General features: G+C 42.5%; 1 protein-coding gene across 5 annotated transcripts in view; it reads right to left on the bottom strand.

The window, feature by feature from the left end:
* Positions 1-7,590: 7,590 nt before the first annotated feature.
* LOC147029151 (uncharacterized) overlaps positions 7,591-27,418 on the bottom strand; it is a 157,796-nt gene continuing 137,968 nt past the window's right edge. For all 5 annotated transcript variants that reach the window (XM_085876246.1, XM_085876245.1, XM_085876244.1 and 2 more), the window contains 3 exons: positions 25,004-25,069; positions 18,800-18,890; positions 7,591-7,921 (listed from right to left, as the gene is read on the bottom strand). In XM_085876246.1, the coding sequence (XP_085732372.1) occupies positions 7,855-7,921; positions 18,800-18,890; positions 25,004-25,069 (224 nt within the window). In that variant the 3' untranslated portion in view covers positions 7,591-7,854. The remainder of the gene's footprint in view (positions 7,922-18,799; positions 18,891-25,003; positions 25,070-27,418) is intronic.

The raw sequence follows: 27,418 nt of genomic DNA on the forward strand, positions 1-27,418 counted from the left end.
AACACAGAGTTAGAAGCTTATAAACAGTGTACATTCTGTGATTATATTCTTATTACACGCCACAAAAATTGAAAAAAGGATCATAATTATTTCAAAATTGCACCTAAAATGAATTACTTTACAAGATTGATAAGAGAAATGAATATGAAGTGTGAGGGTGATAATACACCTTTCCGAATAATGGAAGAGATTGATAAAATTAGGCTGATGTTCCACACATTCATGATATATATTATTAACGACTGTCATTTGAAAGAAAACATCAACACAAGATATTATATAAATAAAATAATGGATTGTTCAGAAATCAAAGTCGAACTTTGGATAAACTGTAGAGTTTCAAATAAAACTTGTAAAAAAAAATTAGATGATTGATTTTTCAAATACGAGGTGTGTTCAAAAAGTATCCAACCTTTGCTCATAAAAAATACTCGTATCCAGATACAACAAACTTACACTAATCTCCTTCAAAGTAGTCCCCTTGGGCTGCCACACACTTCTCCCAACGGTTCTGCCACTGTCGGAAGCAGCGCTGGAACGCCTCTTTTGGGATAGCGCGCAGCTGGTCCGTCGCATTCCGCATGAAGTCTTCTCTGGATTGAAATCTGGTCCCTTTCAGGGGCATTTTCAGCTTGGGGAAAAGCCAGAAGTCACATGGAGCCATGTCGGGAGAGTAGGGAGCCTGACGAAGCACAGGTGTGTTGTGTTTGGCCAGGAAACTCTATCAAATGTGAAGACTGGGCGGGTGCGTTATCGTGATTGAGCTGCCAATTGACCGCTGCCCACAGGTCCGGTCGTTTGCGTCGCACAGCGTCACGAAGGCGATGCAGTACCTCTTGGTAGTATCCTGCATCAGCAGGGTCCTCACTTGGTCAATGACGATCTCATTTCAGGATGTTGAGGGCCTATCAGAACGTGCTTGACTTTCCACTGATGTGCGACCATCTTTGAAGCGGTTGTACCACTCTTTTATCTGTGTGGTGCCCATTGCTTCATTCCCGAAGGCCTGTTGAATCTTGCGGATCATTTCCACTTGGGATTCGCCAAGCTTCACACAAAATTTGATGCAGTAGCGTTGTTCAAGTTTTTCCGTCATTTTGTCAAAAACGAAAATCCGACGGCGCTCACTTCCACTTCCTCACTCATCGGTGGTCTGTCGGCGACTGACAGCTTCTGATGCCGGGAAAATGTTCACGCAGATGAATTCGGATCGCCGACATATGTGCACCAAACCACGCCTCCCAAGCTTCATTTGTTTACGGATGAAAAATTGAGGTTGGATACTTTTTGAACACACCTCGCACCTGCGTATGTCTTGAAAACACCTGCGTATGTCTTTGCAACATGTTGGCTTTCTTCCAAATGACCTATCACAATCGGTGAATAGACCGTTATTGCTGTTCGAAAGCAAGAAGACTGGAAACAACAATTGTTTTAATGAAGCATCAGCCATTTCCAACCAGTTAATGAATATGAAAACAAAAAATAAATTTCAATACAAAGACAATTTAACCTGCATTAAATAGGATGAAAAGCACAATCCTTAGTTTTAGTTTCACGATGAGTGATCACATGGCTTTATTGCCAAACCCCTCTACCACTTGACCCCACAAAAGAATATGAAGCATCTTTAATGTCCGTGGAAACTTATAATGCCTTGTTTAATATCACAGAGAAAAATGACAAGTTTAGTTATAATCCAGGAAGTGGATACGAAACTGCAAGTTTCACCCAGAGCATTCGAGATTTCCCAAATATCTTCCGAAATTGGTCGCTTTATAAAAGAACAAGGTGATGACCCAAAAATATTATAATAGATATTCAAAAACAAACCACAATTAACGATCAAACTTTAAAAAAAATTACAAAGTAGATTTCACAATTGATAATTCATTTTGAGAGTTATTGGAATTCTTTCTCAAAAAAAGATTGAAACTTATGGAACATTTTACAGTGATAATGTCATTCAAATATCCTCAGGTATAAATTCGGTATTAATTCACTGTGATTTGATTGATGTTGCTTATAATGATGGAATAAGAACAAATACAATATTTTAATCCAGCACATACTCCAACCCAATTGGTTATAAATTCAATATGGAACCAACAAATCTGGTTTATCGACCTGTGCCAGGAAAAACCAGACACAGAGTAAATTTTAGGATTACTGATTAAGATAGTCGTATGATATCCATCGCAATTCATCTCCGTGAAGTTTTCCAATAAATAAATACAATGGTTATTGTGAAGAAACACGAGTTGCGAAAATATAAAGTAATTAATAAAGACGGGGATGGGATGTTCCTTTCCTCCAACTATAAGGGTGAAGGTATGTATCTTGGTAGAGGATACTATAAACTTAAGAGACAATGGGGTGGAGGACATCAATTTAGAAATAAAGGAGATGGGATAATTGATACTCTAATGGGAATAGGTTCAACAGTTCTTAAACATAAAGACCGAATCGGTTCAACCGCTTCTTCTGTGGGAAACATTGTGGGTGCTTTTAAAATTACAAAAGATGCCCAAAAGGAACCTCATAAAATACAAGCATTCAAAGAAATCACGAAAGGCAAAACTCAATCGTCTCTCCAAGAAAGAAAGAAAAATAATCCAAAGATTAGGGTTGGGGTTTCAAAAGTTGTAATTTTTTTACAAAATACAATGGAAGCAATTGATCGTTTCTATGATTTGGATGATACCATTATCATCTTAAACTCCACTAAAACAGAAGATGTCTTCAAGGTAAATGCTAGAACAGGAACAGATTGAAATACAAACAGAACAAAATGTTTTGAAATAAATAATCAACAAACTTATTTGAATCGAGCTGATAGTTTCTTCTTGTGTAAATTTACATTCACTCAGGCTGTGAAAAAAAACAAAAACCACACTTGTAAATGATTTATTCTGGAAAACGTTTGAAAGAGTTTGTTTGTATATTGGAACTCGAGGTTGAAGCGGTTGATTATGTCTCTGCTGTATCTGAAATGATGAAACATTATATTAATTTAGTAATAGAATGGGTAAAGGATCTGCCAAAGGTTATATTCCTGATATGGCAATGGGAACAAACACAGATCTTGGTTATAGTCAAAGAAAGTCAATGTATAATGATGATACAAAAGCAAAAAATAGTTTTACTGTGGCAATTCCTCTTAAAGGTATTGTTGTGTCCAGGGGTTTTGCCCCTACCTGGACGGATGGCCAAACTTCTCCCTTGGAGGCTTGCAGCCGTGATTCTCGGAGATTAACGTGCGCGCGGGAAAGGAGATTAGCCATGCGTTTCACCAGGACGGTAGCACAGCACAGGGGTTTAACTCAACCCACACAGATACATGGACATATGCAAAAATAATAAATAATGATTTAATAACCAGAAAAATCAACAATGAAAATGAAAATGAATCATGACGCGAGGTAACCTAAATATAAATCGAATTGAGGCGCCTCCACACTCCGACAAAAAACGGACAATGGGAAGAAAATGAATAAAAGAAAAACCCTCTCTTTCTGGGAACTTGGCTTCGGGTCCAGAAGTGTTTTCTTCAGAACCTGACGATTTAACCACGTTGTCAGTGCATGGGTAACCGCGCCCCAAAAATGGCACCGAGCAATTTGTGAGGCAATTCGGAGACGGCACTCAACGTCAGGGTTCATGAACCGCGATGTTGCTTATTCTCCAGAGCGAATGTGCCGACCATTCCTCCCCCGTTCCGTGGATGCAGCAGGTTGATCAGCATCTCATGGAGATGGGGATGGGCCAGGCATCTACCTGGGGGATGGCCATACGGAGACTCCTGGAGTACCGGCGGAAAGTGGAAGCAGCGATGTGCTGCTCCGGCGAATGCTCCAATACCTAACCTGACCAACCATTTGGAATCTGTCATGTGTTCTTTTTAAGCATTTGTGAAAACTGGATGCAGCACTTTTGGTAGGAAAGCAGCTGTGTGCCATCCATCACATTAATTACAGTCCCTTCAGAAAGTATTCACACACCTTGACTCTTGTAACATTTTGTTGTGTTGCAGCCTGAATTTAAAATGGATGAAATTTAAATTTTTTGGTCACTAATGTACACAAAATACTCCATCCTGACAAAGTGAAAACATGTTTTTAGAAATTTTTACAAATTAATTAAAAATGAAAAGCTGAAATGTCCAATTAACATAAGTATTCAGTCCCGAGTCAACACTTTGTTGAAGTACTTTTGGCAGCGATTGCAGCTTCAAGTCTTCTTGGAGACGTCTTGGTCTGTATTTGCTTTGCACATCTGGATTTGGAGATTTTGTCCAATTCTTCCTTGCAGATTTGCTCAAGCTCTGTCAAGTTGGATGGGGAGTGTCAGTGAACAGCAATCTTCAAATCTTTCCACAGATTCTCAATGGGATTCAAGTCTGGGCTTCAGCTGGGCCACTCATGAACTTTCACAGTCTTGTTCTGAAGCCATTCCAGCATTGCCTTGGCTGTATGCTTGGGGTCATTGTCCTGTTGGAACGTAAATCTTTGCCACAGTCGAAGTTCTTTTGCACTCTAAATCAGGTTCTCCTCAAGCAAGGATTTACCTGTATTTGGCTCCATTCATTGTTCCCTCCATCCTTACAAGTCTCTCAATATCTGCCACTGAAAACATTCCCTTGACGTGATGCTGCCACCACCATGCTTCACGGTAGGGATGGTTCAAAATGGGTGATAAACTCGACTCAGTTTCCACCAGATGTAGCACTTTGCATTGAGGCCAAATAGTTCATTTTTCATCTCATCAGACCACAGAAATCTTTTGCCTCATGCTTTCAGAACCTTTGAGCCAATTTGCAAACCCCAGGCATCCTGTTATGTTCCTTTACCTCGGGAGTGGCTTCCATCTGGCCAATCTTCCAAAAAGCCGAGATTTGTGAAGTGTTGCAGAGACTGTTGTCCTTCCATCACGTTCTCCCATCTCAGCCAAGGAACTCTTGTTCTGGCAGAGTGCTCATTGGGTTCTTCATAACCTCACTGACCAAGGTCCTTCTTGGCTGGTTGTTCAGTTTTGGCGGACGGCTAGCTCGAGGAAGAGTCCGGGTCGTTCAATATTCCTTGTTTCCGATGATGGAGCTCACTGTGCTCTTTGGAATTTTCAACCTTCAAAAATCGTTTTATACCCATCCCCAGATCTATGCCTCCTCCAAATTCTATCTTAGAGTTCTACAGACAGTTACTTGGAGTTTCTGCTCTGACATGCATTGTCAAATGTGGCACCTTATATAGAAAGGTGTGTTTCTTTCGAAATCATGTCCAATCAACTGAATTGGCCACAGGTAGACTCCAATCAAGTTGCTGAAACATCTCAAGGATGATCAAAGGAAATTGGATGCACCTGAGCTCAATTTGGAGTTTCATTGCAAAGGGGTTGAATACTTATCAACGCAAAACATTTCAGCTTTTCATTTTTAATTTGCAAAAAATGTTTAAAAACATGTTTTCATTTTGTCATTTTGAGGTATGTTGTGTTGATCAGTGACAAAAAGTTGAATTTAATCTCTTTTAAATTCAGGCTGAAACACAACAAAATGTGAAAAAGTCAACGGGTGTGAATACTTTTTGAAGGCACTGCACCTCAGAATGGTTTGAGTGATTGGTCTTGAGGGGTTGCTTCACCCCCAGACTGGACTCCGGTCCAATCGCTAACCAGAGGAGAGAGGCAAAGCAATTCAGGGCTGACAGTGGGGGTGGGGGCAGAGAGTTTAAAAAGCCCATGCAGCAGTGGGGCTCAAAAGAGTTTCCCAGAATCAGCTGGAGAGAGTTTCATGGAATCAGCTGTAAAGAGAAGTTGGTTTCCAGGAGCCGGCTGAACAGCAATTCCCAGAATAGGCTGCATGTTTGTGCCAGACTCTCCTGCAACACTACGCCCCCCCCCCCAACTCATCCAGCCCTCTCACTCTTATCCTGCCTGTGTTCTCAAACCCTGGCAGAACAAGCTGACTGAACTGGGACGGGACTCACTTGCATTTTGACCAGCACTGCCACACTAGCACAGTGTGGGTATTTCCGTATCGTCTGCTTCTCTATCGATCTCCTGTGGTGGGTTTGATCGGGCCCTAAGGCACAGGACAGACAGTATTAGGATCAGACCACAGAATCTATTGTCATCAAGCATCCATATATAGTACAATATCTCAAAATGTTGTGGATGGATTCAGATGAAACTTGGTGGACAGATTGGGTATGTGACAAGGTTTTTGTCAAAAAGAAATTAGTCGTCAACACTGATGGCATATATGGTTCAGTCGTTGGGTGACGGGTTTATGTATTCATTGTATCGTGTTGACATAATTTATTTTTGTACATTGCTTCTTGCATTTCCTCCCCATGACCATTGTTTCTTTTCATAAATATACCTGGTCATGGGGTAAATTCTGGTGGTCATGGTTCTCCTGAGGCGGTCAAATAAAATCCGCTTCGAGGGTAATTGGGCACGGAAATCTTCGCCGCATCACCAGCTATCCTGCGGCTCACTCGGCCCAACTTGCACGGGGCAATGGTGCTTCAATAATGTTGAGCTTGGTTGGCTTGATGGGTCCAAAGGGGAAGCTAGTGGAAATCAAAGACTGCGACCCTACCTGGAAACACAGTCTCAAATGACCTACGTGGTCGTGATTAAAATGGCTCGTTGGACTCAGGCAATGACTAACAATATAAACGCACAAATCCTGCATTTGCTTGCGATGATTAAAGTTTTAAAGCATGTTGTAAATGGGCACAAGGAGTGGACAAGAAAAGCACAGATGCATTTGGTCCATCAGTTGTTGAAGTTGAATTCAGTAATGGGATTGGGACGAGGAAAGCAAAGAATGAATCGGTAATGAAATGGCAAAGCATGTTTTTATTTGGAATCATCTGGAAAAGCAAGTCTCATTCGTTCCTCTCCCCCCCCCCACCGGTGGAAACCACTTCCACATTCTCAACCTCATTTTTCCCTCCAGGACTTCAAGATAGCTGTTCACCACTATCTCAGGTCTTTCCCGATCCACAACCATGAACTTTTCTCCCCCCCCCCTTAACCCACCCCTCTCCAAATCTCCAGTTCTTCGCTCCATTTCTGTGATTGATAATTTACGGCTGTATCTATCTTGTTCAACGCACGTATCCTGACTTTGCGCTATTCTCCATGTCCCTTATTTTTAATGTCTCCCTCTATTTTCCCTCAAATACCTTGCATTTTGTGTGTTGCCCATTCTCTTCCGACACTCCTTTTTGCTGTTCTTTTATTCTGTTATGTCCTGGTCAATTCTTTGTTCTCGCTCCTCCATGACCGAAGACACAATACAAAACAAGTAAATAAAAAAATCTTACACTTTGACCTGCCCGTTGGACGAAGTTACAGATAGATTACCATCCAGGAGAGGTCCATCAAGCCATCCTCATGACGTGACATGAGGACGTGAAGGACACAGTAGAGGTGGAGGCAAGGCAGGGAGGGGGGGGGGGGAAATCTGAAACACTTGCCTAAAAAGCAAACACCACGCATTCTGGGTATCCACCAACAGGTAGAAATGAACTGTGACAACAAAATTCTGCTTCCACATTAGAAAGAAAAAGACGACAAAAAAACGAGCTCACAAATTTATTGCTGAAAGTGGGGCAAAAACTCGAAGCTTCCCCCGTCTCGACTCAAAAACCCCCGTCTCTACTCAGCAGCATCACAATAAAAGGAAAACACAATCTGCATCACAATTCAGACAAGACGAAACGTTTTTTTAACGATCCGTTTTCTGAATGATATTAAACTAAACGTATTAAAGTAAATCCTCACATGATGAGGCCGAGGAAATAAAAAAAAACAGAAGAAAATAAAACACGCACTGCAATATGTTCAACTAAAATAGATGTCGCCATCCGCTGGAGCGTCCCAGTCCGTGTAGTACATCGGTCTCATGGACCTGAATAAAAGGGAGAAGGGAAAACACAGTTGGGATAACATGAGAAAAGGCAACCAGGTAGAAACATGACCCTCTTGCTGTCCGACCAGAGTAAAACGTTCCCATCGAGGTCCACAAAGGGGCTTTCCTGCACAGGTTAAAACAAACACAGGTGGTTGCGAAGCAGTGAGGGGATTGAATCAAATTAAGTTTTCGAACAAATTTCACTTTTTTCCCCCACGTCGGAGATTCCTGGGATTAAAAGTTTGGTTATCAATGCCAGCGGAAGGAAGTGCATTGCGAAGCACGCTGTCCTGTGGATGAAAGTGTAAATATATATTGTTACGAATTCGCGCTCGCCGGCGGGCGATCGGCCACGTTCCTCTAATGGCAGCCGCGTCACCCACCGGACAGACAATTCAGTTGTGACCCTCCTGGAACTATCGCCAGGAAGTCACGGGTGGGGGTTTAACCTCACCACAGCCCAGTCCGCATTCTACCCGCGCAAGAGAGGGTGAATCGCCGAATGTCGATATACCAAAGTACTCGCGCGGGTAACCTACCGAGGGGCTGCACCACGCCGCAGGTCGGCTTGGGACACGAACCGCTTAAGCGGTCCGTTCCGTACTACAGTGATAACCGAGCGGTGTTATCACCGACCTCGACGGATCCGATTCTCTTTACCGGGCGTTCAAAACCCACTACTCATTCCACGATGCAAGATGGCTTTTTAAAAGGGAAATAGGACACGACGAATGGGATACATTGCACACAAGGACATTTATTCACCAAGCACGTATTACACACACACACACACACACACACACACACACACACACACACACACACACACACACACACACACACACACACACACACACACACACACACACACACACACACACACACACACACACACACACACACACACACACACACACACGCAAGGCAGTAATGCAATGTACAGGCAAGAAATAGAAAACAAAAGCAATACGACCGACTATGATTATTATTTACAAGCACAGTTACTTATCAGGTTCTACTTACAGGGACATGGCACCACAGCAGTCATACAAAACAAATAACCCTAACAGTTATTTTTGTTTAAAAAAAAACAAAAATACTAACCCTAACAGTCATACAAAACAAAAGGAAAGACCCCCGCATAGGCAAGTGGGGAGACGGGGGTCGTAGACCTTAATGGCCGTGGACGATGGATGACCGAATGGGCCCACGAGACCGTAGCAGGTTACCTGCCCCCCCCCCCGTTAGTGGTCGGCGAGTCCCTCTCCCACGACCGTCATCGTGGTCGCGCCTGGTTCCGGCCTCCCACGCGGCCAGCGAACCCTCTCTGGCACCCCTCGTCCGGACGCGCAGGTCTGCCACACAGCTGGCTCTGCTGCGCCTTCCGTCCGCGTCTCCACCAACTGGCCGCTCACAGGACCACGAGCGCAGGAACCAAGCGAGGAGAAGAATAGTCTGCAACCGAGAGCATGAAGCAAGCGAGAGGCAGAGCGAAGCCCCAAGGGGTGACTAGCGCCACAAAACCAAGAACGAGAGCAAGCCTCGCGTGCGTCCGCCCTTTATAGGTCAGTGCTCCGCCCTTCACTCCACCCCGCTTCCGGCTCCACCTCCCTTCGAGAAGCTTCTCAAAAAGGGGCGTGCTCTCACTCCGACCGCTTCACGCCGTGCATCCACCAATCGGAAGCGAGCTGCCCTGCCCCCTTCCCTTCACACCAAGCATGGGGAAAATAGGCGGGAAAGACCCCACAGGCTCCGCGAGAGCTTTTGTTCTGCCAATCCTGCCCGCGTTCTCGGACGGTTGCCGACGCGGAAACCGTCGTAGCGTGGACCGTGGAGGATGGCGTTCGGAAGCGGGGGTAGTGGCGAAGATGGTGGTGGTTGTTGTGAGGGAAATTGTGGCGTGGTTGGTGTGACTTACTTGGTGGCGGTTGTTGTTTGCGTGTATGTTTGTTGCGTGCTTGGCGATTCGGCGTACTTGGTGGCGGTTGTTGTTTGCGTGTCGGTTTGTTGCATGCTTGGCGTTGCGGCGTACTTGGTGGCGATTGTTGTTTGCGTGTTGGTTCAAAATAACGATGGGTAAAGAAAAACGGCTATCTCAAAGAGTCGCAGCCCGGTGAACACGAATAAATCCCTCTAAACAACGGCCGGGAAAGCTATCTGAACACTCACTTACCGGCATAGCTAATCTCAGGACCTATATGGTGTTCTGCGAATTTCCACAGCTGCAACAATATTTTTTATCCCCCGCCACGTGGCGGAAGGGGGATATTGTTGTCACCCGGGTCGTCCGTCCGGCTGTTCGTCCGTCCGGGCGTCAACATTTATAGCTGTGAGTGCGATAACTCAAACTGTTTGCCATATCGATTTGAAATTTGGGTCACACATGTACCACCTGAAAAGGAAGAACCCTATTGATTTTGGGCGTGGCCGGATCCAAGATGGCTGACTGGGGCGGCCATCTTGAAAAAAATGTTTTTTGTAATAAATGGAAAACCGCTTATCTGATTTCAATTATTTTTGGTTACGACGTTCCTCACCCCTGGGGAACTTTTTCGAGATGATGACCAAATGGTGTCTTGTTTCCAATTCGCCTCCCTCATTATCTGGAATATGTATGACCTTTTTCATTCAATGGCAGGGGATTCCCCATCTCTGATGGTATATTTATAACATATGCAATCAAATAACCGGAAACAAAGTAAAAGATACTTTCAAACACAAAGAATGTATTATGAGGCATGAGTTGTACAATATGGAACGGGAGAGATACGATCAGAAACTAGCAAAGTATAACTGGACATGAGTAACATACAACCAGATACCGGGAATACACGGAACAGTACAATCGTTCACAAATCAATTACCAGCAACAAAAATGTACAGGGTGTCCCAAAAGTCACCTTGGGATTTAGAAATGAAATAACATTTCTGTTTTTTAATAATTTGTTTTTCTTTTCTTTTCAGAATTTAGATTAACATTTGGAAATCACCCATGGAAAAAGTCACAACTGAACAAAGAACCAAAATCGTGGAATTTTATTTTAAATTTCATCGATCAATTATTATTCTCACGCAAAGAGCATGGACACCAAATAATTTCGCGAAATTCAGAAATTTCTTGGCCATCAAGTTCTCCTGATTTGACGCCTCCTGATTATTTTCTTTGGAGTTACTTGAAGGCCCTGTCACACCTTGACGATTTAGCCAGCGTATGCCTGACGTGTGCAAAATTTGGCTAAAACGCTGGCACACGTCGAAAATGTTATGGGTACGTTTGAATACGTTGAGTTCGCTGGCATACGTCGTAGTACGCTGCATTTTTTTCATAGTACGCTGGCATACGTCTTTGTACGCTGGCATACATCGTAGTACGCCGAGGTGTGAGACAAATTTTCCATGCTTGAAATTTTCCGACGTATGCCAGCGTATGACTCACACGTTCCGCATAACGCTGGCCATAAGTTGTAGGCACATTGCGCGATCGTTGACACACGTCGACACACGTTACTTGTAAGTTACTCATAAGTTGAAACACGTCAAGGTAATGTTTAGCGTACCCAAAACTTATTTCTTACCAATGAGTAACGTGTTGTAGGCACGTTGCGTGATCGTTGACACACGTCCACACACGTTACTTGTAAGTTACTCATAAGTCGAAACACGTCAAGGTAATGGTAAGCGTCAGTGTTCAAGAGTCCTTGGTTTTTTTAATTATTGATTTATTTTCTTCGGTATGACGGTGATGTTGACACTTCGATTTCTAGTGCGGTTATAATATAATATAATTAATAGGCTCCCGCTCAACGATTTAAATCATAACCACACTAGAAATCGAAGTGTCAACATCACCGTCATACCCCCAAACTCCCCCCCCAAAAAAACCCATGGAGTCTGGAACACTGACGCCAACCATTACCTCGACATGTTTCGACTTATGAGTAACGTGTGTCGACGTGTGTCAACGATCGCGTCGCGTGCCGACAACTTATGCCAGCGTATGCGGAACGCGTGTCATACGTCGAGAAATTTTCAACATGCTGAAAATTTCTCGACGTGCTCGGCGTATGACGACGTATGCCAGCGTGCTCTTAACGTATACAAAACTTACCCATAACGTATTCGACGTGTGCCAGCTTGGTTCGGCAAATTTTTCATACGTCGGCATACGCTGGCTAAAACGTTTTCACATAATTCACATACGCTGGCAAATGCTTGGCTTCACACTTCGATGTCTAGTGCGGTTACGATTTGAATCGTCAAGCCGCAGCCTATGAATAGCCTACACCACGTGATCGTCGGCGATACGCTGCCGCGCGCTATGCATAAGTTAGACTATCGTTGGGTAGAGGTTGTGAACGCCGACAAAACGCTCAGCATTCGTTGGTATAAGTTATCTATATGTGATTAAAACGTTCTGTGTACGTTACTAATACGTTATGCATACGTCCAACACGTTATTATACGCCCAAAACTTTTTTAAAAACATCAATAGTTCAGTGTACGCCAGTGTCTTACATACATTTTGAGACCTTGCCATACGCTGGCTAAAACGTCGTGTGACAGCCCCTTAAAGGAACGTGTGTACATCAATAAGCCCCATACAATTCAGCAGCTCAAGGACAACATCTGTGCAGAAATTCGAGGGCAGCAGCCAGAGCTATTGTCCGCTGTTATGGAAAATGCTGTCGAAAGAGCCTGTCTCTGCGAAGCCAAAAATGGAGGACATCTAAGCTGCATCATTTTTCATAAATAAAGCAAATTTATCTCCATTTTATAAATTTTCTTTTGGTATAAAAATAATCATAAATTATTAAAAAAAAAACAGAAATGTAATTTAATTTCTAAATCCCAAGGTTACTTTTGGGACACCCTGTACATACAATCAGACTACAAGACAGATGTGGCTGCATGAGGAAGATGAAAGGCGTTTTGGCCACGTAAGATATGTCTGTATCAGCCGAGTATGTTGAAAACTGGATGAGTGACAGGAAGCAAAGAGTAGTTGTGAGTGGGAGGATGTTGGTAGAGGGGTACCTCAGGGATCAGTGCAAGGACCATTATTATTATATAATTTACATCAATGATTTGGATAGTGGGGTGAAGAGTAGATTTTCTAGATTTGCAGATGACACAAAGCTTGGAGGAAAAGGGGGTGATCAGATTCAGTAAAGTCGAGATACTTTAATGGAATGAATAAAACATTGGAAGATGTATTTGTAATTTAACGTAAAGAAATATAAGGTGATTGGGACAGGTAACAAGAATAAAAAGAGATTACATGATGCAAGGGGCAAACTTGAATCACGTCATACAGGAGAAGGATATGGGGGTGGTAATATATCCTGGGGGTGGGGGGGGAGGGGGGTAAGCAGATAGCACACTGCTACATATCTATCGGTAAAGCAAATAGAGTATTAGGTTGTATTTGAAGATAAATTATCCCCCTACAAATTTTGGTGAAAAATCAAAAGATGTAATTTTAATATTGTGCAGGAATTTATTGAGACCTCATCTGGAATATTGTTTGCAGTTTTGGTCACCACATCGAATGAAGGACATAGCTGCAAGAGAGAGGGTTCAGCAAAGAATGTCCAGATCGACCAATTAGCTATGAGTAGCAGTTGAAGGAAACAGGATTTATACATTTTAAAGGAGGAGATTGTGAGGGGATCTGATAGAGATGTTTAAGATAATGAAGAGTATCTACAGTAAGTACAGAAGAATTAGGTTCAGGAATCTTTAGTCATCAAACATCCAGTTCTCAAATTAGAACATGATTGAACGACATTTTAAACTCTGGGCTGGCTTCCCTGCCTCACACCCTGTTCAGCTTAAAGCCGTGGAAACCAAGGCCTTCAAGATCATTGGACTCTCCCACTATGAAGCTGAGTCCATGTGCCTATCACTTTGCCAATCGCAGACAGGTTGGTGGGGTCAACGCCTTCGACCGCCTCCTTTCTGGTCTTGCACCCTCTGCTCTTTCTGTGATTTGTCACCCCCCCCCCTGCCCCTCCCAGGTTTTTACAGGGTGCACGTGGTCCACCACCAGCAACCCCCTTCTGGGGAAACTAGTGAAATCCAGGATCGCTGCTCACCTCCACTCATTTGGTGTTCCTTTTTCCTGTCAATGGAACAAACTTCGACATTCTCTTCAAACCATAGACTCATATGGAGAAGGACTGGAACCTCACGATCTCGGGGTTTGTCACTCGAGTCTGAAGGATTAACTTGAGTCCGGGGCTAAAATGACTTCTTGAAGGGCTCGAGACATGATCTCGGGATCCATATAGGGGTTTTTGAGGACGGCGAGTTCAATAGTGTCATTTTCAACACCACCTGAGGTCATCTTCAAGGTCAAAAGGTCATATTTCCAGGTCGAATAACTGAATTTTGGTATTTTTTGCCCGTTTTTGTGTCTAACTCATCGAGGAAAACTTTTGTAAAGTCTATGACAAAACATGATATTGTGCACCGACTGCACCTCCTTGCTGATTTCTATCATCGTTAACTAATGTATGTTTTATTTGTTTCTCTTTCAGAAACTGTCCAGCTGGTGATCTCACAGGATCTTTGTGTTGTTTCCTGCTTTGGTGACAATATGCCACGTCGTTGCAGCTGCTTTGGTTGTAGAGGAAACTATGATGTAAAGGTCTTATGTAAAGGTCATATCCTTCCCAAAAGATCTTGAGGAGAGGGAGAGATGGATATTGGCAATGCCAAATGAGAAAGAAAGCTTGAGGTGCTTTAAGGATATATATATATATATATATATATATATATATATATATATATATATATATATATATATATATATATATATATATATATATATATTCGTAAGACACATTTCAATTGTGATTGGGTGTCAGTTAGGGGTGGCAAACGACCCAAAGAACCCCCATCAATATTTCCTGGAGTACCGAAATCAGCTTTGAAGCAGGTGACCTCAGCCCCACGCCCAACATCATTTTCTACGTCAGAATCAAGAGCTAAGAAGATGCAGGCAGCTGATGAGGCTGCAGACAATATCCAAGATTTCGACCACTTCTGTGCTAAAATCAGCTCCTATTTTCCTGGCTTTAACGTCATAAAAGACCAGGAAAACCTTCACTTATCAAGAACTGATGCTACTGGACAAACTGTCAAGCAGTTCTTTCATTTCCAACAACTTCACTCACCTTTTGGATTTCTATTCTTGAATAGAGTTGAGAAAGATGGCATTGAGGTGCCCAAACGACTTTTTCCTTTGCAGAAGAACAGTCTGCTCTCAAAATGGTCCCAGATTAGATCCATAAATGACCAGGTAAACATCTATGAATGCACAAGCAAGGAAATTCTTCAGCTTGTAATAAGCCAGCTCTGTTGGATGACTGAGGCACACAAGCTTCCTCATTTCACCTTCCTTCTGTCGCAGCTGCATCTTATGTTCAAACCTCTTGATCGTCGCCGATTTGATACTGATACTATGATTTTCGCAATGCAGCTTCACAACATATCACCCAGTGCATACAAAATGATTCGTCGATCCGGCTTAATCATTCTACCATCAACAAAAAAGGTAAAACAGATGCTTGCCAGGAGTCAGCAGGACTCCAACCTCAAAACCTTGTTCGACCAGCTTAAACCACAGCAGCGTTTGGTCAATTTAATGTTTGACGAAGTAAAGCTGGTCGAGACATTGCGATTTTCTGGAGGGCATGTTGTAGGATATGCTCAAAATGCAGCAGCGGGTGGTGAACACGAAATGCTTCCTTCACATGCTATGGTTGTTGAAGTTGCCTGCCATTTCGGTGGTCCATGCTATATTCTACGCATTTTGCCCTGCAAAAAACTAACTGCCGATCAGCTGAAGGAACTCCTTATCGAAGCTGCATCAGCTGTAGTTGGTGCTGGCGGTACTGTGATTTCTTTGATAGGTGACAATTGCAATACCAACCGCAGTGTTTATTCAAAACTTGGAGGACCAGGAAGTTGCCAAGTGCTGTCAATTCAAGAGCAATCTATGTTCTTAGTGTACGACGACGTACACATCTTCAAAAATGTTCGCAACAACTGGATTACTGTTGATGGCAAGACACTCTCATTTGTCGTAGATGGTAATGAGTACAAAGCTTACTGGAGTGATATTCAGAAGGTTTATGAGATCGACCGGGCTACTCCCATTCACTTCACCAAGCTCACGCACACCGCTGTTTTCCCCAAGCCCCTCCAACGCCAAAGCGTACCATTGGTATACCAAGTGTTCAATGACAAGACTGTCGCTGCTTTAAAGACCTTCAAGGATTCACTGGGCATCAGCGAAGGCACAATCATCCTCACCCAGATAATGAGTGAGTGGTTCAAGATGATGAACGTGAAAGACCGTTTCTCAGCTATCCATCTGCGCGATGAATCCAGACAGCCTTGGACAGCAGACTGTACAAGTTTCACTAGGCTGGAGCAGGCCTGCCAAATTATAGCTACCTGCGCATGGAAAGGAGGTGGTGGTCATAAGCTGAAGCTAACTCAGCAAACTGCTGAAGCCTTCACTGTGTCCACACGTAATAATGTGGATGCTGCCAAATTGCTTCTGGCAGAGAAAGACCGACTTCGTTCTTCCTGCTATATTTGCAGATGAAGCCTTAGAAAAGTTTTTCAGCCAAGCCAGGTAAAGAAGCGGTGGAAACTTCGACATTGACGTAGTTGACATTATGGCTGCAGCTAAAATTGTAAATTTGCAAACACTCATTAAGCATGACATTATGCCCGAATCTAGTTCTCGTGTGATTGATTGCGACAAGAACTGTACAACTTCCAGAAATCCAGATGAGCGAAGTGAACTCATTGACGCGATTACTCCTCAAGACACTCGGGATCTCTTGGGGTCTGACGACGCCCTTAAGCATAAAGTAGTTTATTTGGCCGGACACCTTGTTCATAAATATGGCGATAGCACTAGTATGGAGGAGATCATTGATGATGAAGATGGTAACGAGGTGTCATCTGCGTTTCTAGATAATTTGAATCGAGGTAGATTGAGTGTGCCGACTCTGTCAACCGTCTTTTTTGTACATAATGCCTATAATTTGTATGACAAGACTAAAATGCGTTGCCCATTTCATTTTGCTGAGCTGTTATCCTCTGGAGATGAACCTTCAACTAGTAGTCATGCTGCATGTACTACTTTAGCCAACATTCTATTGAAAGCTCATGTCCTCAATGTAAGTGACAAATAAAAAGCTTTGGGATGTCTCAGGAGGCAAGAAAAGCTCTCCAACTAGTGATAGCCATAGACATAGTTGTAATAGGCATAGTGCTGTGACATGCATTTAATGTTTATGTCATACGATATATGACAATAAATATCAGTTTGACAGCTCTACACACTTGTATCTTATTACAATCAGCCATCTCTCACCGTTTATGAGTGAGACACAAAAACGGGCAAAAAATACCAAAATTCAGTAATTTGACCTTGAAATATGACCTTTTGACCTTGAAGATGACCTCAGGTGGTGTTGAAAATGACACTATTGAACTCGCCGTCCTGAAAAACCCCTGTATGGATCCCGAGATCGTGTCTCTAGCCCTTCTGGAAGTCATTTTAGCCCCGGACTCAAGTTAATCCTTCAGACTCAAGTTTAAAACCCCGAGCATGGGAGGTTCCAGTCCTTCTCGAAAGGAGTCGATGCTTCAAACTCATCCATTCTTCACATTTTCACGAGCTGTTCATCACCATCTCAGATCACCCCCATCCAAAACCTTGATCTTTATTTCCCCAATTAACCCACCCTCCCACTCCCCAAAGCTAACCTCCTTCAAAATATCCTCTGGAGGCTATCCATCTTGTCCACCACATGCTTCTCCCCCTGCGCCTCATTCTTCCTCACATCCCTCTCGTCTCCAAGTCTCTATTTTATCCCTCAACCCTGCTGCTGGTGTCTCCCATCACTTTCCACTGTTGCTTTTGGCCTGTTATCTCCTGATACGTTCAACGTTGCTCCTCCACGAGCCTTGACTTCACATGAAAACAAAAACATTTATTACCTCCCCCACCGCAGGTGGACAGAAGTTATGAATTCACCCATTTGTTTGTCTTTGAGTAGGATATCCCAAAAAGTTATGGATGGATTCGGACAAAACTTGGTGGACAGATTTGGTGACAAGGATGAAGCGATTAGATTTTGGTGAAGATGTGGTTCCGAATCCAGATTCGAGAATTAAGTGATTTTTTTCATCATTGAGTGATGGGGCTGAACGAATATATCGCAGGATATCTCAAAAAGCTGTGGACAGATTCAGACGAAACTTGGCGGACAGGTTGGGTGTGCGACAAAGACAAATCGATTTGATTTTGACTCAGGTCTGGATACAGCTCCAGTTCATCAGTGGGATACCAAATGTAAACTATTCTGCCTTGCGGAGATATGTGCTCTACTGAGTGTCGTTCTCGTTTGAACATGTAATCAAAGAATGTACTTTATGATAAGCATGTTTGGTTGCATGACAAAAACGAGAACGACCAATCAAAGATTGCAGACCCTCACCAGGACTTTACTTGTGTGGTCTTGTAGCATGTATTTTAGAGACGTACTCACATTCTAATTGTAAATACTTCTGAGGTACTCGGTTAAAAACAAGAGAACGTGTAAAAATTGTGGTCTACGTTGGCACATTATGTGTGGACAAACAGACAAACTGACCTAAATGCAACAGTACCTCTCCTCTGGTGAGGGCAATAATGTCGAGTCTACGACAAAGCACAACAAAAGCAATTGAGTCTTTAAAAGCATTCGGATGATTGCGTGGATGAAGACGAATACTGATTATTTTACGAAGACAACATAATTAGGGAATAGACCCTATCAGGTAGTTTGAATCACTCAATGTACTTACCTGCGAAAATTTGCTGGTGGGATATTTTGTGGCCGGAACGTGTCAAACGCCGGCCGCCCTCCAAAAGGTGGTGCTTGGAACGAGGTCGGTGCTGGTCGGGAGAAATAGGTGGGATTTACCATCGTAAAAACTCTGATGTGAGCAACGTATACAAAAGGATCAAGCATCGTGCATACTGAAATGGTACAATGTTTCATGGAAGGACTATCTAACACGCATTCACCCTTCCCTCTTTAGTCTTATGTATTGTATACTCTGGAATATGATTCGGCCAGCACGTTAATCATGCAATCTGCAGGTATGATGGAGTACGGTAGTAACTCCATACAGAGCGATGATACGGGGGTTAAAAATGGCCACCCATTCAAATGTGTATGCAATGATATGGTTATAAACTACAAGAGAGTGAAGTCGTAAGCATTTAAAAGCCATAACTTTTATTCTCGAGCATTTTCTGAACTACCAAGACTTAAAAAGATGCCCAGACACACCGCTTAAGTATTTTATGAAAACAAGTTGAACGTACAAATCCACCCCCCTCCCCCACCACTCCCCCTGCTCTGTCATTCGGTTCTTAGAAGTTTATCGTCTGATGTGATTTGCAATGCCACGTGGATTGCATAACAAGCCAAGGTATTATATGTATGCACTTAGAGTGGTGATAAAGCAGCAAACAGTGTGTTTACCTGACTTTATATCCTATATATGAGACACAAATGTTGATCTGAATTGTAGCACCGTGGAATACGGTAGTATTGCAGATTAATACAATAAAAGGAAACACAAGGAAATCTAACACAGGTGGAGGCCATTCAGCCCATCATGCCTGCGCGATTACGGTTGTATCATGGAATCCGAAAGTATCACGGAGTATTACCATTCTTCATATTATCCATTACAAAATATATAAAACATGAAGCATTTTATTACTGACAAAAAAGTTGCAGAAAAAAAAAATAAAAAAATAAGTTAAAATGTAAAAACAGAGGGATGAAATCTCAAAAAAAAAACAACCAAACAAGGTAGGAATCGCATCACATTACGATTCCACAATGCAACACCACAATCAAATCCTCTTTTGAATTACCATCACAATATCTTTTGACATTTTACTTTTGTTGTGGAGCTGTGATGGAACAGCTTGGTCGACTACGTTTTGACATGACACGTGCCAAGTTTCAAATTTTTCTTTCCACGGAGCGGTTTCGGAGATTCAGATCGAGGTCCAAAGTTTTTCCTTTTTTCCAACATGGCTGCCACACCACATCACTTTTGACATCATAATCATTATGACAACGTTCTGCATGGGTCGTCACACCTTTGGTGGAAAATTGTGTCAATCGGATAAGCGGTTGCAGCGAAAAGAGAGAAAACGAGCACAGACGGATGGACGACCCAAAAACATCATGCCTCCAGCGACTTCATCGGCGGAGGCATAAAATGGGATATTTTTGTGATTTTATGATTGCCAAACCTCAGAAAAATTTTCAAGATGTCAGATTGAAACTTCAACAGCTTATTTGCATGTACGTGTCATATAAAATCTGGTCAAAGCTAGTCAAAGGTCACGATAAATGTCATCCAAAATGTGTAAAACACCTGTTAGGCCCACAATTACAAACTGTATCAACCAAAGTTGTTTTGCACAGCATTCGATCATGTAAAACACTTGATAGGTGGCATCTTCGAAATTAACAAATTGCTGTTTCCATGGCAACGATTGTTTATTTGGATTTCGCGAGTGTCAGGCTATGCATGACATCTTTCTTGTCAATTAAAGTATTGGTCAAACAAATTTTGATTTCTTTAAAATTACATGATGATCATACCAAAATATTGGCATGATTAAAAGTCATTTTATGGTCAGAAATGCCAAAGGATGCAGGCTGGGTGTGCTCTGGCTTTCAAAAGGAATTAGCCACTGTGGCTAATCCAGGTTTAGAATGATTTGCCACAGGAGAAAGGAAATAACCACATATTTTATTCTAAAGTTTTTTTTAAAGCAATATGAAATAATAAGTTAATTTTAAGGTGGATGTGCGAGTTTGATGGGTGAGGTTGGTTGGATGAGTGAGTTTGACGTGTGAGATTGGTTGAATGAACGACCATCAGGGGAGGTGGTGATTGTGAGGGATGGTGGTGGTGGTGGTGATGGTGTGTGTGTGTGTGTGCGTGTGTGTGTGCGTGCATGCGTGCGTGCGTGCGTGGTATGGTCGTTGTGCCTTTAGTCGGTGGTTGTGGGGGATGGAGGTGGTTGTGGACCAGGATTGGACCAACCTCATGCCAGTCAAACTCACTTATCCAACGAATCTCACCCAACAACTTCACTCATCCAACCAATCTCACACATCAAACTCACTCATCCAACCAATCTCACACATCAAACTCATTTATCCAACCAATCTCACCCAACAACTTCACTCATCCAACCAATCTCACACATCAAACTCACTCATCCGACCAATCTCACACATCAAACTCACTCATCCAACCAATCTCACACATCAAACTCACACTTCCAACCAATGTCACCCAACAACTTCACTCATACAACCAATCTCACACATCAAACTCACACTTCCAACCAATGTCACACATCAAACTCACTCATCCAACCAATCTCACCCATCAACTTCACTCATCCAACCAACCAAAGTCACCCACCAAACTCACTCATCCAAACAAACTCTCTCATCCAAACAACTCTTCCAACTACAGGTACTACTACTGATTGTGTCAAAACTCACCTGGCAACCACTGACCAAACGAATCATGTAGCGCCGAGTAGCGCCGAATCATGCCGAATCATTCCGGAAAAAAATATTTTTTCAAAAAAAAATAAAAATAAAAATTTGAGATGGGAATCATGCGTAATTTCGGTCGATTTTTTTTTTTACTAGAAACTAGTTTAAAACTACTAAAGTTAGTAGATATAAGCTTGTACGAAATCACGCGCGATTCCCGAAATAAAAACATACAAAATGGCGGCTGTCTCAACGAAGGTTGAATTCTGTGCTAAAATCACCCAAAATTCGTCTAAAACTGGTAAAAACTAGAAGGGGAGCACTCGGTAGAGTGCAAAACCTCCGCCGCCAATACTGCTGGGTCACTTAAGTGAACCTGATATCCTATTCATTGTAGGTCAAAACGGATCACTCGACTGAACCACGATTGAATAAACTGAACTAGATCGACGCGCATGTAGAAATGCCCAAAAAAGAAAATCGAAATTTTTTTGAAAAAAAAAGGTGAAAAAAATTTTTTTTCCTCTCAAATTTTTTTGGGGGTTGGAAATCACTTAAAACATGTGGAAATGCAAAAAAAAAAAATCAAATATTTTTCAAATAAAATCGAAATTTTTTTGAAAAAAAGTTGCAAAATTGTTTTTTTTTTTCTCTAACAAATTTTTTCTTTTGGTTGGAAATCACTTAAAACATGTAGAAATGCAAAAACAAAAATTCAAATATTTTTTCAAATTGGCCACCATAGTGGCCATATTGGACTTGGGACCAAGTCCAAAATCTAATGGCATGATCCTTGGACCATACCTAATCCCCCACCAAGTTTCGTTGAAATCCGTCCAGGAGTTTTTCTGTAATACTTTCACAAACAAACAAACAAACAAACAAACAGACAGGGGTGAAAACAGTAAACTCCGTCGATCTTCGATGGCGGAGGTTAAAAAAAACCACTAAAACATGGATAAGCCACAGTGGCCAATGGGTGGTTTAAAATATTAGCCACAGGTAAGGGAGATTCGCCCTGTGGCAACGTGGCGAGCGGCAGCGCACACTCAGGCAGGAGAGACCCTCTTGGAACCCCTGGCATCTGTGACCCGCCCCAGAGGCCGAGGCCCACGGCCTGTCGTGGTAAGATTTCATTGAGACCTGCAACTGAAAATACAAAATATATCAGTGGGAATCTTTAACCTCCACGAACTCATGCTGGTGGAAGGGACGCCCAGTTTAACGTCCATCCAAAGGAAGGCACCACGCATTAACGAATCACTCTGCCGGTGAAACACTGGAATGACTGTTTATAGCTGAATCGGGATTCAAACCTCGGCTCGACACTCTAGAGGCTAGTGTGTGCACCTCAGAGGCTTGTGTCCTGCCTGCCGTAGCAATTGCCGAATCGGACAAGGTTCAGAATTTCAACCACAGAATTGTCATCATCCAGAACTATATTTGCATTGTGTGGCAAGAGTTAAATACCAATGGAGAGGAGATGCTTGGATGTGGAGGGAGGGGGGATGCGAATGGGAGGTGGGGGTGGGGTGACTTATCACATACACATGTAGGAGACAGTGAGCCTAACCTAATCTCCTTCATTGCCAAGGCCCGATAGGGTCCAACTCTAAAACCCTCTCTCCCTCCACTCCGATGGTATTGAAGGCCAGGGGAGGAGTTTTGAAGTTGGCCAAGGTACCAATGCAGAGGGGTCAACATCCAGAACTATATATACGAGCCTTTCCACAGTAATGGGTAACCATTGTGTTACATACATAGTCCACATCAAGTGTGTCCAGTTTATCTTGCAAATGAGGGGAAATAAAAGACTGACCCCTCCACTACTGGAATCCAACAGTAAGAAGATAATCTAACCCAGCACAATTTATTGATTTATCAAAACGACCTCTGACTGGCTCAAAGCCTTCTGTAACAAACATGACTTTGGACCGCAATCGGAAAGCCAGATTTTTGTACAGCTTTTACGGCGATATGGACTTGCCACGAATGTTTATCCTTTGTTACACACTTGTCATTTAGGTTGTTATGTTATCACAAAAATAACAAGACCGTATTTTTAAAGATTGTGCAGCTTGAGCATTTTGTTTCTTTCATGACGAATTGACTGACAGCATAACGTTTGTTACTCTTTCAACCCCCCAGCATTCACATTAAAGTATATTTTTGGCAAATTCAGGGTGTGGGATATCATAAGTCAAGTCTTTTTACACATATAATCTAAACCAGTCTCAATCAAAAACGTATGTGTTCATATAAAACTCTTGGTAAATCTATTTAGTTTTTAATAACACTTAAGACAGATTTATTCCCATCACAGTGAATAAAATTTTATCTGCACGCTTTAATTTTAGGACAATCGCGGTTTTGCTATAAATAGTATACATCTACATTTATATTCACCTCAAAACATGTTCGTGGCATTCTATGGATACTTGAGGAATTCTGTGATAGCTCCTGAAGATAAGACCCTTAAATGTAGCATATTACTGTGGAACAGCCCATATGCATTGTGTGCCAGGTGTAAAAACACCAATGGAGATGAGATTGTAAGAAGTTGAGAGGAACCAGTGCAGACTGGCTTGCCATTTCTAAAGTATCTCGAGTTTATCAAATGTTTAAATTGGTTGTTAATGACAGTTTGAATATTTAAATGACAGTTTGAGTCGATGGTGAGATGGAGGTGCTGTGTAATGGACATGTCCGCAAGGTAAAGTGTTTATCGCTTATATATGATCATATAAAGTGGTGCATGATTAAAGTTATTCAAATGTAGTAATACTTTAAATAAAAATAATAATTAAACAAGTTTGACTAAGGATATTGCATTGCTGTGTTGACTGACTGTCTGGACACAACTTTGAGGTTGTGGGTCCATTGATGTTGAGTCATCTACTGATGTGGACCTACAACCGGGGTTTAGGATCCGCTGTTTGGAGAGGTTCTTGGCTGAAAGGATCGAAACATCGATGAATAACGGTGCCGAGCTGATGATCCGGGCAGTTGGGAAATCAGTCAACTGCTTACAAGTTAAGGTTATAACTTCAAATGAAAGAGCTTTTGTAAGAACTTACCAGTACATGATATATCTGTGTTTGTGTGTTTATATATGTGTGTACGTGAGTGTGTGTGTGTGTGTGTGTGTGTGTGTGTGTGTGTGTGTGTGTGTGTGTGTGTGTGTGTGTGTGTGTGTGTGTGTGTATTATGTCTGGCTTTCTTCTTGGGACAACGGTGCAGTAATTGGTCTTTAATTTGATTATCAAATCCCATATTTACATGCCTTACAACCCCACCACCCCGCCTCCCACCCTCCCTTTCTCTTGTGTAAGCATAAGCTCAAAGCCCCATTTATTTCCACTCCTTCTCTTGCATATAATATGGAGATGGCTCATAAACACAAAGTATTTCAGAACAAAAACAATACAAATGCAAGAGCGAAAAATGAGGTGTGACTCACCAGGAAAATTTGCCATTGGCGGACGCTGAAAAGGGAGTCCAAGAAGACTATTCGGTGCATTGAAACCTGGAGAACATGAGAAGGAAAACGAATGTTGAGGTTAAAGATCAATATGGTGCATAAACAACTCGAGTTCAAAGAACACCTGAGGCCACACAGTGTTAAAGTATATCATTCATTTGAAATATAATAAAGGTTGTATAAAAAAAAATAATTCTGGAAGTTTACTGCCATTGATGTAGTCTTTTACACCACCTTATGTAACATGTTTCATCAGCAGTTATTCGTGTTTGTTATCTTTTATGACTTCCTTAAAAACAAAGTTTCCTGTTTGGAATGATTTTCAATTTTATTTGAGTGCCAGTCAAATTATATCACTCCTCTCTGCATATGTGTGATCAAGACAAATTCAGAGCCAAAGGACCGGTAAACTACAGCGAAAATAACTGCAGCAAAGTACAGCAAAATGAGAAGCCAAAGTACAGATAAACTGCAGGTTCCTTTTGGAATCATGTTGAAAATATAACATTCAATTGAAATGAGGTTGTTCCTGATTATGAACTGATGTTTGTGGACGAACCGACAGACAAACAGAATTGAACTGATTGCTTTGCGTGAGTGGGGTAAAAACAATAATAGTAGTACGAGTTGGTCGTGGTATGACATATAAGTAAGTAGGAGTAGCAGTTGTATAAATAACTGGAGCGAAGTCGATGATGCGCCATTGCAAATACCCATGCTTCCCACCAAAAGTAGAGTTGAAAGATGGCAAAAAGTTCCACCAGGAATGACCCAAGGTCAAACTTCAAGTTGAAAAATTATTTTCTCATTTTGACCTGTGACCCCTAACCAATGAGGCAAGAACCCAGGGTAAAAATAAAAAATAAAAAATAAATAGAAAGGTAACATCGTTCATGCGTCCCCAAATCTTGATTGCAGATTGCAGATTGTATTATTAAATGTGTTGTAAAATATGCCCGCAATTGCAGTGAAACTCCAGAACTTTTGAAAAAGCAAAGTAATAAATAAAATATACATGTATCAAAAAAAAACACACACACACACACACACACACACACACACACACACACACACACACACACACACACACACACACACACACACACACACACACACACACACACACACACACACACACACACACACACACACACACACACACACACACACACACACACAAAAAGGCCATTTTCCCCGCAAAAGCGGGGGTTAGCCTTGCGGGCCCCATGACAATCTTCTCCACTTTACCCTGTTTTCTGCATCTCCCCTTCTTAATCCCCTTGCCCACATTTCCTCTTCCACCACATTTAGCCAAGTTTTTCTCGGTCTTCCCCGTCCTCTACTTCCGACTACACTCATTTCCAACACTCCTCTCACCCAGTCACTTTCATCCTTCCTCAACACATGACCCAACCATCTCAACCTGTTTCTCTTCACAACCTCCATCACAGACTCTATTCCCATCATCTTCCGCAAGTCATCATTTGTCTTCCTCTCTCTCAACGATACTCCACACATCCACCGAACTATTCGCATTTCCACCCTTTCCAGCCTTTGTTGCTGCTCCATGTTCAGTACCCATGTCTCACTCCCATAAATCATCGTATTCCTCACACATGAAGCATACACCTTTCCCTTCAGCTTCAACGACACTCCCCTCTTTGTCAGCACGCCACTCAGTTCCCGAAACTTCTTCCATGCACATCTCACTCTAGCAACCGTCGAAGAGTCTGATCCACCTTCTCCATTCAGCATGTCTCCGAGATAGCAAAATGTTTTCACCCCTTCCAGCTTCACACCATCTCCAAGATCCAACTCAACAATTCCTTCATCTGCTGCTCCCTCGATGCACACCTTACACTTGAATGGAGCTGCCACACTGGTTAATGACCCTCTCACCCCACTACATTTTCGATGAACCCATTCAGCACACATTGTACACTGAATGGAGTTCACTCCGACACCCTTCCTGAACACAGCACACGGCCACTTCCCAGTCCTTTCCACCTCACCACTTGCCATCACCTTCGTCTTTCCGATATTCACCTTCAAACCTTTTGCCTCCATACATTCCTTCCACTTGTTCATCTTCTCCTTCAGTCCATCCATCCTCTCTGCAATCAACACCAGATCATCTGCATACAGCAGCTCCCACGGTAAACCCTCCTTTACCCACCGAGCCAGCACCTCCATCACAACTACAAATAGAAGTGGACTTAGTACCGACCCCTGGTGCACTCCTACCCTCACCTCAAACTCACCACTGTTCCCATCCTTCGTCCATACAGCTGTGCGTGCTCTCTCGGACATGGCCATCACTACTCTGATCAACCATTCCTCCACTCCTAACTTCCTCAATGCCCATGCCATTACTTCGCGTGGGACCCTATCAAA

Source organism: Eptatretus burgeri, chromosome 4 (assembly GCF_056783735.1).
Source record: "Eptatretus burgeri isolate ZD-2024b chromosome 4, Ebu_testis_v1, whole genome shotgun sequence".
NCBI classification, from domain to species: domain Eukaryota; kingdom Metazoa; phylum Chordata; class Myxini; order Myxiniformes; family Myxinidae; genus Eptatretus; species Eptatretus burgeri.